The sequence below is a fragment of the Ammospiza caudacuta genome, chromosome 37, assembly GCF_027887145.1.
Source record: "Ammospiza caudacuta isolate bAmmCau1 chromosome 37, bAmmCau1.pri, whole genome shotgun sequence".
Taxonomy (NCBI): domain Eukaryota; kingdom Metazoa; phylum Chordata; class Aves; order Passeriformes; family Passerellidae; genus Ammospiza; species Ammospiza caudacuta.
Window position 1 is genome coordinate 1047391 of NC_080629.1, and position 15495 is coordinate 1062885.

The window sequence follows — 15495 nt, forward strand, 5'->3', positions numbered from 1 at the left end:
GCCCCTTCCCTGCAGACTCCGCCTCCTACGAGAACATGGAGGGGCCGCTGGGATGAGCCCCCGCCCACACGCCACTGTGGCTCCGCCCCCTCCTCAGTCTGCCCACCTCCCACCTCAATTGGCCCAGCCCCCACTCGCAAAAATCAACGAAATAAAAACGAAATTTTTGGTTTTTTGTACAAAATGGGGAATTTGTGTAAAACGGGGAGAGATCAAAGGGGGGGAACGGGGGGGCGCAGGTGAGCTCAGGTGAGGTCCAGGTGAGCCCAGGCAAACTCAGGTGAGCTTCAGGTGAGCTAAGGTGAAGCCCAATGACAAGACCCGGTAGCCCCGGTGAGCCAGGTGTGTCCAGGTGTGCCCAGGTGAGCTCAGGTGAAGCTCAGTGAGAACACTCAGTACCCCAGGTGAGCTTCAGGTGTGCCAGGTGTGCCCAGGTGAGCCCAGGTGCGCTCAGGTGAAGCTCAGCGAGAACGCCCGGTACCCCAGGTTGGTGAGACGTCGATCTTGGGGCTGTTCCCGGCCACCGTCAGCACCTGTGGGAGGGGCGGGGTCACGACACGCCCACCCTTGGCCACGCCCAGATGTGCCCAGGTGTGCTCACCTGGTGCTCAGGTGACCGGGGGTGGCGGGCAGAGGCTGAGGGGGGTTTGTGGGATGTGCTCAGGTGTATCCCAGGTGTACCCAGGTGTATCCAGACTGGGTTTCCCTGTACCCAGGTGTGTCCTAGGTGTGCCCAGGTGCATTTACCTGGTGCTCAGGTGACCGGGGGTGCAGGCAGAGGCTGGGGTGGGTCATGGGATAGGCTCAGGTGTGTCCAGGTGTGTTTACCTGTACCCAGGTGTATCTCAGGTGTGTTTGGGATGGGTTCAGGTGTGTCACAGGTGTGCCAGGTGTGTTTACCTGTACCCAGGTGTACCCAGGTGTGTTAAGGACAGGCTCATGTGTGTCACAGGTGTGCCCAGGTGTGTCCCAGGTGTGTTTACCTGTACCCAGGTGTACCCAGGTGTGTTTGGGATGGGTTCAGGTGTGCCCAGGTGTGTCCCAGGTGTGCCCAGGTGTGTCCCAGGTGTATTTACCTGTACCCAGGTGTACCCAGGTGTGTTTGGGATGGGTTCAGTGGTGTCACAGGTGTGCCCAGGCGGTGTCCCAGGTGTGTTTACCTGTACCCAGGTGCGCTCACCTGGTGCTCAGGTGACCGGGGGTGCGGGCAGAGGCTGAGGGGGGTTTGTGGATGTGCTCAGGTGTATGCGGTGTATGCCAGGTGTACCCAGGTGTGTCCAGACTGGGTTTACCTGTACCCAGGTGTGTTTAGGATGTGCCCAGGTGTGCTCACCTGGTGCTCAGGTGACCGGGGGTGCAGGCAGAGGCTCCGGAGGGCGGGGGGCGACACCGGGACCCTCCCCCGCACGTCCCCGCTCAGCTGCAGCAGGTGAAGGGCGGGGCCGACGCCCCCCGACAGCACCTGGGCAGGAGAGACGCTGGGTTGGACTGGGATGGACTGGGATGGACTGGGATATACTGGGTTATACTGGGAGAGACTGGGACGGACTGGGTTATACTGGGATGGAATGGGTTATACTGGGAGAGACTGGTTTGTAATGGGTTAGACTGGGAGGGCATTGGGGGGGGGGGTCGGGTTACACTGGTTTATACTGGGATGGGATTGGGGGGGGGTTGGGTTACACTGGTTTATACTGGGATGAACTGGGAGGGCATTGGGGGGGGGTTGGGTTACACTGGTTTATACTGGGATGAACTGGGAGGGCATTGGGGGGGGGTTGGGTTACACTGGTTTATACTGGGATGGAATGGGAGGGCATTGGGGGGGGGTTGGGTTACACTGATTTATACTGGGATGGACTGGGAGGGCGCTGCAGTTCCCAACGCTGCCACCGGAGGGCGCCGGGAGCTCAGTGAGAGGCACTGGGGGAACTGGGTTATACTGGGAGGGACTGGGGGGAACTGGGTTATACTGGGGGGGACTGGGAGGGACTGGGTTATACTGGGGGGGACTGGGAGGGACTGGGTTATACTGGGGGGGACTGGGAGAGGATCTGGTCCCTGCTGGTCCGCACTGGTCTGTACTGGTTTGCGCTGGTCTGTACTGGTTTGTGCGGGTTTGTACTGGTTCGCACTGGTTTGTACTGGTCCGTACCGGTTTATACTGGTCTGTACTGGTCCGTACCGGTTTATACTGGTCTGTACTGGTCCGTACCGGTTTATACTGGTCTGTACTGGTCCGTATCGGTTTATACTGGTCTGTACTGGTCCGTACCGGTTTATACTGGTTTGTACTGGTCCGTACCGGTTTATACTGGTCTGTACTGGTCCGTACCGGTTTATACTGGTCTGTACTGGTTTGCACTGGTTTGCGCGGGTGGCCGGGGCACTCACCATGTCCTGGTGGAAGAGGGCGTGGTGCTGGGGGTGGGGCAGGGCGAACACCGTGGTCGGGGTCCCGGAGCGCAGGTGCCACAGCGTGAGGGCGGGGCCGCCCCCGCACACCTGCCCGAGGGGCGGGGTCAGCACAACGACACGCCCACAGCGTTCGATTCCCTCCCTCTGGCCCCACCCACCCCCTTCAGCCCCACCCACCCCCTTCAGCCCCACCCCTCCCTTGGACCCCACCCCCTTTCCAGTCCCTCCCCCCTTTTCAGCCCCGCCCCCTTTAGTCTGCCCCACCCCCTCCACTCAATCCCTCCCCCTTCTCCTGAGGCCCCGCCCTCTCATTTCAGCCCCTCCCCTTCCCTTCAGCCCCACCCCTTTGGCTGAGGTCCCTCCCCTTCTCTTCAGCCCCGCCCCCTCACTTCAACCCCTCCCACTCCCTTCAGCCCCACCCCTTCTACTGAGGCCCCGCCCCTTCTTCAGTATGGCATTAAATTCCCGCCCCTTTCCTTTTAGCCCCGCCCCTTTAAAAGAGGCCCCGCCCCTTTCCATTTCATGGCACCAATGCCCCGCCCCCTTTAATTCAGCCCCACCCCTCTTTCTAAGGCTCCCCCCCACACTTAAGCCCCGCCCCTTTTCCCATTTCCACGCCAGCCCCTCCCCCCGCCCTGCCTCCCATCAGCCCCGCCCCTGTTAGCCCCGCCCCCTGTTAGCCCCGCCCCTCGCGGTTAGCCCCGCCCCCTGTTAGCCCCGCCCCTCGCGGTTAGCCCCGCCCCCTGTCACCATCCAGTCGCTCTCGGTCGCCAGGCACCGGATCCACTTGCCCAGCTGGGGGCGGCTGCACTCCTGCAACCGGTACGGACCAGTATAAACCAGTTAGAGACTGGCATAGACCAGTATAAACCAGTTAGACACTGGCATAGACCAGTATAAACCAGTTAGAGACTGGCATAGACCAGTATAAACCAGTTAGACACTGGCATAGACCAGTATAAACCAGTTAGAGACTGGCATAGACCAGTATAAACCAGTTAGAGACTGGCATAGACCAGCACGGACCAGTATGGACCAGTATAAACCAGTGAGGGACCGGTACGGACCAGTATAAACCAGTCAGAGACTGGCATAAACCAGTATAAACCAGTTAGAGAGTGGTATAGACCAGTATGGACCAGTATAAACCAGTGAGGGACCGGTACGGACCAGTATAAACCAGTATAAACCAGTCAAAGACTGGTACAGACCAGCATGGACCAGTACGGACCAGTTAGAAACCGGTATGGACCAGTACGGACCAGTACAATCCCCTCCCAGTATAACCCAGTCCCTCCCAGTCCCCTCCCAGTATAAACCAACCCCTCCCAGCCTGTCCCAGTCCCATCCCAGTCCCTCCCAGTATAACCCAGTTCCCTCCCAATCCATCCCAGTATAACCCAGTTCCCTCCCAGTATAACCCAGTTCCCTCCCAATCCATCCCAGTATAAACCAGTTCCATCCCAATCCATCCCAGTCCCTCCCAGTCCCCTCCCAGTATAACCCAGTTCCCTCCCAGTCTCCCCCAGTCCCTCCCAGTCCCTCCCAGTATAACCCAGTTTCCCCCAGTCCATCCCAGTCCCATCCCAGTATAACCCAGTCCCATCCCAGTATAAATCAGTTCCATCCCAGTCCCTCCCAGTCCCTCCCAGTCCCTCCCAGTATAACCCAGTCCCTCCCAGTATAACCCAGTATAACCCAGTTTCCCCCAGTCCGTCCCGGCGCGCACCTGGTATTTGTGCACCTCGATCAGCTGCACCTGGGAGCCCGTGCGCAGATCTGCGGGATTTGGGCACTTTGGGGTGATCTGGGGCGATTTGGGCAGTTTCGGGAAACCTTAGGCAACTTGGGGCTGGATTTTGGGGTGAATTTTGCAGGATTTTGGGTGAATTTTGCAGGATTTTGGGGTGATTTGGGAGCAGATTTGGGATAAATTCTGGGGGATTCTGGGGCTGGATTTTGGGCTGGCTTGGGGAGATTTTGGGGCTGGATTTTTGGGGGATTTGGCAGGATTTCAGGGCTGGATTTTGGGCTGATTCTGGGGCGGGTTTTGGGGTGATTTCGGGGTGTTTTGGCTCACCCCAGAGGCGCACGGTGCGGGGGTTTGGGGGTGGGTTTTGGGGCAGTTTTGGGGGATTTTAGGCTGGATTTTGGGGTGGATTTCGGGGTGTTTCTGGGGTTATTTTGGGCAGGATTTTGGGCTGATTCTGGGGTGGGTTTTGGGGTGATTTCGGGGTGTTTTGGCTCACCCCAGAGGCGCACGGTGCCATCCTCGCCCCCCGAGAGCACCTGCGGGAGCTGCTCCCTCAGCGCCACCACGTGCACCAGGTCCTGGTGTCCCCGCAGCTCGTGCTGCCAGAGACCCAAAACCGTCACAAATCGCCCCAAAAACCAACCCAAAACCACCCCCAAAACAGCCCCAAAATCGCCACTAAAACCTTTCCCCAAAACCGCCACTAACCACCCTAAAATCATCCCCAAACCGCCCCAAAATTGCCTCTAAAACCCATCCCTAAAATCGCCATAAACTTCCCCAAAAGCCATCCCCAAAATCACCCCAAAACTGCCCCAAATCCACCCCCAAACGAGTCCAAAACTGCCCCAAAAACCACCCCCAAAATCTCCACAAAATCACCCCAAATCTCCCCAAAGTTACCCAACAACCTGTACGTCATGCTCATCCCAAATCCCCCCAAACCCAAAATCCCCAGAATTTCCCCCAAACCCCCCAGACCCCGGGATTTGCCCAAAATCCCCGTTTTTTGCCCCAATTCCGCTCACGGTGAAGGTGCCGCTCTCTGTGTCCCCCCAGACCCCCAGAAACCCCCGGGATTTGCCCAAAATCCCCGTTTTTTGCCCCAATTCCGCTCACGGTGAAGGCGCCGCTCTCTGTGTCCCCCCAGACCCCCCAAACCCCCGGGATTTGCCCAAAATCCCCGTTTTTTGCCCCAATTCCGCTCACGGTGAAGGCGCCGCTCTCCAGGTCCAGCACCCGCACGGCGCCGTCCCCGCCCGCCAGCGCCACCCAGTGGTCCTAAAGGGGAATTGCAGGGTGGAAAAAATCTCTACGGAATTCCCCAAAAAACCACCCCTAAACCGGCCCTAAACTTACCCAAAAATACCCCAAAAATATCCCCAAATCCTCCCAAAAATACACCAAAAATTTCTCCCCAGAATACCCCAAAAACCCCCCCAAAATAACCCCAAAAATGGCCCAAAACTTTCCCAAAAATCCCCCCAAAACTTCCCCAAAAATCCCCCCCCAAATTCCCACAAAATACCCCCCAAAACACACCAAAACTTCCCCAAAAATCCCCCAAAAAATTCGCCCAAAATCCCCCCCAAAATCCCCAAAACTTCCCCAAAACCAGCCCCAAAAATCCCCCCAAATTCCCACAAAATACCCCCAAAACTTCAAAAAAAATACCCCAAAAAATTCCCCCCAGATTCCCCTCGAAATCCCACCCCCAAAAAAGTCCTAAAAATTCACCAAAACCCCCGAAAATTCCCCAAAACCGCCTCATTTTTGGGGGAGGTTTTGGGGTGGATTTTGGGGTCTTTTGGGGTGGATTTGGGTCATTTAGGGGAAGGGTTTTGGGGTTCTTTTGGCGAAGGTTTTTAGGTGGGTTTGGGGGGATTTTGGGGCAGGTTTTTGAGGGTGTTTGGGGCAGTTTTTTGGGGTGAATTTGGGGTTTTTTGGGGGTCCTCACCCTCTGGTTCACCTCCAGCCCGTTGATCTCCGGCACCTCCAGGCTGCTCCTGGGGCAAAAGGGGCAGATTTCGCCCAAACTGGCCCAAATTTGAGCCCCCAAATTCCCCTGGGACCCCCCAAAACCCCCCGAGCTCGAGGGGACCCCAAAAAACCCCAAAATCCCCCCAAAAGAACCCCCCAAAATCCCCCCAAAAGAACCCCAAAAATCCCCCCAAACCTCCCAAAAATGCCCAAAACCCAAAAAATCCCAAACCCCCCAGAAAACCCAAAACCTCCCCAAAAAAATCCCAAAGCTCCCAAAAAAACCCAGAAATCCCCCAAACCTCCCAAACCTCCCCAAAAAACCCCAAACCCTAAAAAAACCTCAAAAACACCCAAATCCTCAAAACCCCCTCAAAAACCCCAAAATTTGCAAATCCCCAAAAAATCCCAGAACACCCAAAAACCCCCAAAAATCCCCAAAACCTGCAAAACCCCCAAAATCCTCCCAAACCACTGAAATCCCCCCAAAAAAACCCCAAAATTCCCAAATTTGGGTTTTTACCTGCAGGGCGGGCGCCGCGTCCAGAGCTCCCGGCAGCCCTGGGGGAGATTTGGGGAGAATTCGGGGATTTTTGGGAAATTTGGGGATTTTTGGAGTGTGAAAGGGGAGTTTGGAGTTTTAGGGGTGATTTTGGGTAATTTTGGGGTGGTTTGGGGGTAATTTAGGTGAAATTTTGGAATTTTGGGGGTGATTTTGAGCAAATTTTGGGGTGGCTTTTTGGTGATTGATTTTGGGTGAATTTCGGGCATTTTTAAGGTCGATTATGGTAAAACTTTGTGATATTTCTAGAAGCATTTTTATGGTGATTTTTGGGGATATTCCGGGATATTTTAAGTATAATTCTGGGGTGAACTCAGGGTATTTTGGGTCTCACCTTGCGGCCCAGCTCCAGCCTCGGATTTTGGGGTTATTTGGGGTGATTTTGGGGGTATTTTTGGGGATATTTCAGGGGTGTTTTCAGGATATATTTTGGATGTTTTTAAAGATGTTTCAGGGATAACTTTGGGGTGAATTCAGGGCATTTTGGGTCTCACCTTGCGGCCCAGCCCCAGGCCCGGATTTCGGGTGAATTTTAGGATATTTTTGGGGATATTTTTATGGTGATTTTGGGGGACATTTTTGGGGATATCTCAGGGATATTTTTGGGGTAGATTAAGGTGATTTTGGGGCATTTTGGGTCTCCCCTTGCGGCCCAGCTCGGCCCAGCCCCAGCCCCGGATTTCGGGTGAATTTTAGGATATTTTTGGGGATATTTTTATGGTGATTTTTGGGGACATTTTTGGGGATACCTCAGAGATATTTTTGGGGTAGATTCAGGTGATTTTGGGCATTTTGGGTCTCACCTTGCGGCCCAGCTCGGCCCAGCCCCAGCCCCGGATTTCGCCGTCGCTGCCGCTCAGGAGGAGCCGCTCGGTCGAGGCCAAGGAATAAACGGGGCCCGAGTGGGCTGCACCAGTACGGACCAGTACGGACCAGTACGGACCAGTACAAACCAACATAACCCAGCAGAGCCCAGGATAAACCCGCCCGGGCAGCTGCTGGGGCTCCCAGTTCACCCCAATCCACCCCAGTAACAACCAGGGACCCAACCAGTCCCTCCCAGTACAAACCAGTAACCCCAAATCCCCCTTTAACCCGTCCCAGTATAACCCAGTCCGTCCCAATTCCCTCCCAGTACAAACCAGCATAACCCAGTCCGTCCCAGCGCCCTCCCAGTACAAACCAGTAACCCAAAATCCCCCCTGAAACCCTCCCAGTACAACCCAGTCCATCCCAGCGCCCTCCCAGTCCCTCCCAGTATAAACCAGTAACCCAGAATCCCCCCTGAAACCCTCCCAGCATAACCCAGTCCGTCCCAGCGCCCTCCCAGTATAAACCAGTAACCAGAATTCCCCTCAAACGCTCCCGATTCCGTCCCAGTCCGTCCCAGTCTCACCCTTGAACACGTTCACCGGTCTCCGGTTTTCCTCCTTGGCCTCCGCGCTCAGCGCGGCCGAGAGCCTGCGGAGAGAACCCCGAATTGCCCCGAATTCACCCCAAAATCATCCCCAATTCACCCCAATTCGCCCCAATCCCTCCCCCGGCCCCGCCTGTCGCGACAGCGCTACCCGAATATCGCGATCTCGCCGAAGTCGTTGGCGGCCGCCAGGAAGCGCCCGCACGGGGCCGCGCTCTGCGCCAGCACCGACACGTGCAGGAGCTGCCGGGCCCGCCGCACGCCGCCCGCCGACGACATGACGTCACCGCCCGCGACAGCAGCGGCGCCGCCGATCGCGATAGTGACGTCACGAGCCGCGCGCGCGGCCGCCGCCGCTCCCGCCCGGTACCGGCGGCAAAATGGCGGCGCGCCGTGAGGGGGGCGCGCGACGATGACGTCAAAGGCGGAGCGACTCCCCGCCGCTTCTGGTTTGCGCGGGGCACGCTGGGAGTTGTGGTCTTGTCCCCCCCCTTTTTCCGCCGGAAGTACCCGGATGGAGGCGGCGCAGGGTACGATGGGAATTGTGGTCCCGTTACCTTTTCCGCCGGAAGTATCCGAAGTGCGCGCTTCCGGCCTGCGCGGGGCACGCCGGGAGTTGTGGTCTCGCTCCCTCTTCCGCCGGAAGTGCTCTGATGAGGCTGCGCGGAGCACGCCGGGAGTTGTGGTCTCGCTCCCTCTTCCGCCGGAAGTACGCGCAGCGCGCTTCCGGCCCGCGCGGCGCACGCCGGGAGTTGTGGTCTCGCCCCTCAGCGGCCGGAAGTGCCCGGATGGAGGCGGCGCGGGGCACGCCGGGAGTTGTGGTCTCGCCCCTCAGACCCTGGAAGTGCCCGGATGGAGGCGGCGCGGGGCACGCCGGGAGTTGTGGTGCCGCCCCTCAGACGCCGGAAGTGCCCGGATGGAGCCGGCGGGAGGCGGCGCCGGGGGGTGAGGGCGGAAATTTGGGGGGAATTCGGGGGATTTTGGGAACATTTGGGGGGATTTGGGGATTTTGGGGGGGTCCGGGGAAGGGGCCGGACCCCCCCTGACCCCCCCGGGCCCCTCCCCCAGGGCTCCCCCCCGGCCTCCCGCGCCCGGCGAGAAACGGAGACCGGCCCAGTGCGAGGGGTGAGGGAACCGGGATCGGACCGGGGGGCTGGGGGGGAATTGGGGGAACTGGGGGGGACCGGGGGGGGACTGGGGGGGACTGGATTGCACTGGGAGGGACTGGGAGGGGACTGGGAGGGAATTAGGGCGAACTGGGAGGGACTCGTTTATACTGGGAGGGGTTCGGAGCGACTGGGAGGGGATTGGGAGGGACTGGGTTATACTGGGAGGGGACTGGGTTATACTGGTTTATACTGGGAGGGACTGGGAGGGGATTGGGTTACCCTGGTTCATACTGGGAGAGGATCGGGTTGTACTGGTTTATACTGGGAGGGACTGGGAGCGGATTAGTTTATACCGGGTTATACTGGGAGGGGATTGGTTTGTACGGCTGTGCAGCGGGAGGGCGCTGCAGTTCCCGACGCTGCCACCTGAGGGCGCCGCGAGCTCAGTGAGAGGCACTGGGGGGAACTGGGAGGGGATTGGCTTATACTGGTTTGTACTGGGAGGGAACTGGGAGGAGCTGGGGGGGATTGGGTTATACTGGTTTGTACTGGGAGGGAACTGGGAGGAGCTGGGGGGGATTGGGTTATACTGGTTTGTACTGGGAGGGAACTGGGAGGAGCTGGGGGAGGATTGGGTTATACTGGTTTATACTGGGAGGGGTTGGGAGGGGATTGGGTTATACTGGTTTATACTGGCAGGGAACTGGGAGGGATTGGTACTGGTTCACGGTGGTCTATACTGGTTTAAACTGGCCCATACTGGTTTATACTGGTGCGTACTGGTTCCAGGCCCCGCCTGCCCAAGCAGGGTCTCTCCGAGGCCTGTGCTGGTTTATATCAGTCTGTGCTGGTTTATACTGGTTTATACTGGTTTATATGGTTTATACTGGTTTATACTGGTTTATACTCATCCATACTGATCTGTATTGATCTGTGCTGGTTTGTACTGACCGATACTGGTCCATACTGGTCTAAACTGGTTTGTACTGGTTCCCAGGCCCCGCCTGCCCAAGCAGGGGCTCTCCGAGGCCTGTGCTGGTTTATATCAGTCTGTGCTGGTTTATACTGGTTTATACTGGTTTATACTGGTTTATATTGATCCATACTGATCTGTATTGATCTGTGCTGGTTTGTACTGACCGATACTGGTCCATACTGGTCTAAACTGGTTTGTACTGGTTCCCAGGCCCCGCCTGCCCAAGCAGGGGGCTCTCCGAGGCCGCGGCGCTCGCTCGGCTCCGGGCGCTGCCGGCGCAGCACGACCACGGCTACAGCGGCAACGGGCTCAGGTTTGGGGCAAAAACACCCAAAAATGGGAAAAATGGAAATAATGGGGGAAATGGGGAACGGCTACAGCGGCAACGGGCTCAGGTTTGGGGCGAAAAACAGGGAAATTGGGCAAAATGGAAAAAATTGAAATAATGGGAAAAACGGGGAGGGGCTACAGCGGCAACGGGCTCAGGTTTGGGGGGAAAAACGGGGAAATTGGACAAAATGAGAGAAAAGGGGGAAATGGCAAAGGGGGCGGGGCTAAAGCAGAACCTGGGGTGGGTGTGATTGTGGGGGCGTGGCCAAAGAGAGAGAGGGTGGGGCTTTTGGGAGGGTTTTGGGTGTGACCAAGGGGGCGTGGCTAAGCACAGAGGGGGTGGGGCCAGCTGGAGGTGTATGGGTGTGGCAAAAGGGGCGGGCCAAGGGGATTGGAGGTGGGGCTATGCAAATGAGGGGCGGGGGCCATCACTGTGGGGGTATGGGGCCGATTTTTGGGCCCAGCCCCTCCCCCACCCCACTCTCTCTCCCCCCCAGGCTCCCCCCGCCCTGAGGCCACGCCCAGCCCCGAGGCCACGCCCACCAACGACGGACAGGGGGGCGGGGCTGCCCCTCCCTCACCGTACACCCAAAAAAAACCCCAAAAACCCCAAAAAACCCCAAATTCCACCCAAACCCGGGCTCGGAGTGGCCTTTATTGTGTCTGGGGAGGGGTTTTGGGGTGAATCCCGGGGATTTTGGGGCGAATTCCGGAGATTTTGGGTCCGTCTCGGGTGTAGAGCTGGAAGTTGACGTTTCGGGCGGGGATTTTGGGGCGAATTCCAGGGATTTTGGGTCCGTTTCACGTGTAGAGCTGGAAGTCGACGCGGCCGCAGTCGTAGAAGGGCCCGGGGGGGTTGGGGGGGTCCACGCGCCGGCACCGCGCCCCTCCCCCGCCCTGGAAGTACCCCTGGGACGCCCACTCCTGGTTGGGGGAGGGGAGGGAGGGGTCAGCAGAGGCCACGCCCCCAAAAATCCCTAAAATTCCCCTAAAAATCTGCTTAAAATTCACCCAAAATTCCCCTTAAATTCTCCCAAAAAATCCCTTCAAATCCCTTTAAACTGCCCTTAAAAAAATGCCTTAGAATCCAACTAAAAATGCCTAAACCCCCCTCCCAAAAATACCCCTTAAAATCCGCTTAAAATTCCCTTAAATTTCCTAAAGAAAAATCCATTAAAATTCCCTTAAACCTCCCCCAGAAATACCCTTAAAATCCACCCAAAAATCCTCTTAAATCCTCAACAAAATCCTCTTAAAATTCTCCCAAAATTTCTTAAAATGCCCTCAAAAATCCCCTAAAAACCGTCCCCACATCCCTCAAAATCCCTTTTAAAAATTCTCTTTAGATCCTCCCCAGAATCCCCAAAATTCTCCCCAAACTCCCCCCAACCGCCCCCACTCTGAGACAATTTAGGGGGGCGGGGTCTGGTGATGCCCCTCCCCTTCTTTGAGGTGGCCCCTCCCTCCAATTCCAGGCCCCGCCCTCGTTCCCTTAGCCCCTCCCCCCACTTTAAGCCCCTCCTCCATTTTAAGCCCCACCCCCACCTGCATCTGGGCGCTGCTGAATGGCCCGAACAGCTCCGGGGGGGCGTGGCTGTCCCCTTGCCCCTCCCCCTCGTGCAGCCAATGATATTCCCAGAGCACCTCGGGAAGGGCTGGGGGGGAGGGGCACAGGGGGCGGGGTCACAAACGCAGACCCCGCCCCCAACACCCCCAAATCCCCAAACCCCTCCCCGAATATCCCCATAACCCACCCAAGCCCCTCCCACAACCAACCCAGGACCCCCAAACTCCTCCCCCAAACCCCCAGACCCCTCCCCCATCTGCCCAGACCACACCCCCACCCCCTTAGCCCCTCCCACAAAATCCCCCCAAACCCCTCCCCTACCCCTATAGCCCCTCCCCCAACCCCCCAAAATCCCCTCAGGCCCCGCCCCTTCCACCCGCCAGGCCCCTCCCCCTGTCACTCACCCGCCCTTTGCCCCTCCCCTTCCTCCTCCTCGGGGGGGGCGAACATGTCCAGGGGGGCGTGGCCGCCGCTCTGCCCCTCCCCCTCCTTTTGCTCCTCCTCCTTTGGTCCCTCCCCCCACGGTGCGGGGGCGTGTCCCGGCGACGCGGGGGCGTGTCCCGGCGACGCGGGGGCGTGTCCCTGCCCCGGCCCCGCCCCCAGCTCGCGCAGGCGCTGCTGCAGCCGCTCGCGGCTCTCCCCAAAGACCCCCAGGAGCCCCCTGGCCACGAGCGCGTCCGACAGCGCCACCAGCGCCTCCAGCTGCGGCGGGGGCGGGGCCCGCGCCTGGCCGCGCCCCCTGCCCCGGACACGCCCCTCGCGGCCGGCCGGCCCCGCCCAGCGGCGCAGGGCCCCGCCCACCGTCTCGCCGGGGCGGAGCAGCTCCAGCACCTCCCCCAGCAGCAGGGGGAGGGGCGGCGGGGAGGGCGGGGAGGGGGGGCGGGTCCCGAGGGGGGATGGGGCGGGGCTTGATGGGCAGCTGTGGGGGAGGGGGGAGAAAAAAGGGGGAGGGGTTAGGGTGGGAGCTCCGCCCATGATGGGGAATGGCTCCTCCCACGGGGAATACAGGCTCCTCCCACTGTGACCACAGCCACCCTGTGCCCCTCCCCCAACATTTTCAAGCTCCTCCCCCTCATCCCCAGCCCCTCCCATTCACCCTAAGCCCCTCCCCTTCATCCTCAGCTCCTCCCCCACTGACCACACCCACCTTGTGCCCCTCCCCCTCATGCTCTCAAGCCCCTCCCCTTGATCCTGAGCCCCTCCTCTTCTCCTTAAACCACTCCTACTTCACCCTAAGCTCCTCCCCATTAATTTTTAAGCCACGCCCCTTTCACCCAAGCTCCTCCCATTATGGGCTCCTCCCCCATCCTGTTTTAGCCCCTCCCCCACCCATTTTAAGCCCCTCCCCTTGCTCCTCCCCCACCTTTTCACCCCGCCCTCTTATGCATTTTCCTCTCCCCACCCCATAGCCCCGCCCCCTGTGTGGCCCCGCCCCCTCTCACCCCCTGGATCTGCTCTAGCCGGGGGCGGGGCAGGAAGTGCCCATCTCCCCTGGCCCCTCCCCCCTTAGCCCCGCCCCCTCTCACCCCCTGGATCTGCTCTAGCCGGGGGCGGGGCAGGAAGTGCCCATCTCCCCTGGCCCCGCCCCCCCCTTAGCCCCGCCCCCTGTGTGGCCCCGCCCCCTCTCACCCCCTGGATCTGCTCCAGCCAGGGGTCGGGGGGCTCCCGCTGGGGGCGGGGCAGGAAGTGCCCCTCGGGGTCGAAGCGCCCCTCCCCCAGCTCCTCGTCCAGGTTGAAGGGGGTGAGGGGCACCGGCCCCTCCCCCACCCCGGGGGCGGGGCCCGGCTCCTGGCCTGGGGGGAGGGGGAAATGGCAGCAAAGGTATGGCACAAAAATGGCCCAAAATCACCCCAAAAGTACACCCAAAATCCCCAAAATCCACCCCAAAAACCCACCCAAATTCCACCCAAAACCCACCCAAAAATTCCCCCAAATCACCCCAAAAATCCATCCCAAAATCACCCCTGAAACCCATCCAAATTCCACCCAAAACCCACCCAAAAATTCCCCCAAAAATCCCTCAAATTCCACCCAAAAACCCCACCCACAACCCCATCCCAAATTCCTCAATATCCACCCCAAAAATTCACTCAAAATCCCCCCAAAAATTGCCCCAAAACCCACCCAAAACACATTGCAAAAATCCCCAAAAATCCACCCAAAATGCCCTCCAAAAACTCCCACAAAAATCCCCCAGAATCCACCCCAAAAATCCCCAAAATCCCCCAAAGTTACCCCAAAACCCGCTCAAAAAACACAGCCCGAAAACCACCCAAAATCCACCCCAAAACCTACCACAAAAATCCCCCAAAACGCCCTCAAAAACCCACCCGAATCCCACCCCAAAAATCCCCAAAACAGCCCAAATTCGCCCCAAAATCCCTCACCCTCCACCGGGGGTCCCTCGTCCCTCTGCTCTTCCTCCTCCTCCTCCTCCTCCTCGTCGCTGTCCAGGGACGGCTGAGCCGGGAATCGGCTCCCGGGGCCCCCCACGGCCACGGCCTGACCCAAAACCGGCAGAATTTAACCCAAAATGTCCTTGAGAGATCATGGGATCCCCAATGGCAACGGCATGGACCCAAAACCAGGGAAATTCACCCCAAAAATTAACCCAGAACGTCCCTGAAAGAGCCCCAAACCAGCGGCTCCTGGGAGCCCCCACAGTCTGACCCAAAACCGGCAGAATTTAACCCAAAATGTCCTTGAGAGATCATGGGACCCCCAATGGCACCGGCATGGACCAAAACCAGGGAAATTCACCCCAAAATTAACCCAGAACGTCCCTGAAAGAGCCCCAAACCAGCAGCTCCCCGGGCCCCCCACGGCCACGGCCTGACCCAAAACTGGCAGAATTTAACCCAAAAAGTCCTTGAGACACCGTGGGACCCCCAATGGCAACAGCAAGGACCAAAATACCCCAAAGTCACCCCAAAAATTAACCCAGAACGTCCCTGAACCGCCAGGACCCTCCACGGCCACGGCCGGACCCAAACCCAGCGAAATTCACCCCAAAAATTCACTGCAAGCCACGCCATGGCCTGGAGACCCAAACCCAGCGAAATTCACCCCAAAACCGGCCCGTGACCCCGCGGTGACCCCGTGACCCCGCGGTGACCCCGCGGTGACCCCGTGACCCCTCACCCGCCGTTTCCGGGGCGGCTCCTCCGGCCCCTCCCCCTCCCCCGGGGGCTCCTCGAACGTCACCCGGCGGCGCAGCATCCTGCAATTAACGTAATTAATGGTAATTAACGCTAATTAATGCTAATTACATAATTAATGTGACCAACAGTGCCCTAATGAACCCCCCAGCGCCGCAGCATGGCTGTGATTAACGGTAATTAGCGTCATTAATTTATTAATGGCACCCCAATTGCCCTCCCTGG

General features: G+C 58.7%; 2 protein-coding genes and 1 long non-coding RNA gene across 3 annotated transcripts; 1 reads left to right on the top strand and 2 right to left on the bottom strand.

The window, feature by feature from the left end:
- Window positions 1–450: 450 nt before the first annotated feature.
- LOC131570706 (THO complex subunit 6 homolog) lies at window positions 451–8510 on the bottom strand. Its single transcript, XM_058823087.1, is given in 13 exon segments — window positions 451–494; window positions 497–533; window positions 1334–1462; window positions 2395–2505; window positions 3169–3231; window positions 4148–4197; window positions 4668–4770; window positions 5381–5452; window positions 6129–6177; window positions 6675–6712; window positions 7517–7620; window positions 8110–8174; window positions 8282–8510. Coding segments are annotated over 13 exon segments (993 nt in total). The 5' UTR covers window positions 8410–8510.
- Window positions 8511–9042: 532 nt separating this feature from the next.
- On the top strand, window positions 9043–11142 carry LOC131570715 (uncharacterized). Its single transcript, XR_009275910.1, has 4 exons — window positions 9043–9075; window positions 9199–9255; window positions 10426–10528; window positions 11043–11142. It is a non-coding gene; the product is annotated as an uncharacterized LOC131570715 (long non-coding RNA).
- A 46-nt stretch (window positions 11143–11188) lies between these two features.
- Window positions 11189–15331, bottom strand: LOC131570681 (CD2 antigen cytoplasmic tail-binding protein 2-like). The gene is given in 7 exon segments (XM_058823052.1): window positions 11189–11469; window positions 12091–12200; window positions 12517–12986; window positions 12988–13031; window positions 13742–13905; window positions 14500–14614; window positions 15254–15331. Coding segments are annotated over 7 exon segments (1104 nt in total). The 3' UTR covers window positions 11189–11346.
- Between the last annotated feature and the right edge of the window lie 164 nt (window positions 15332–15495).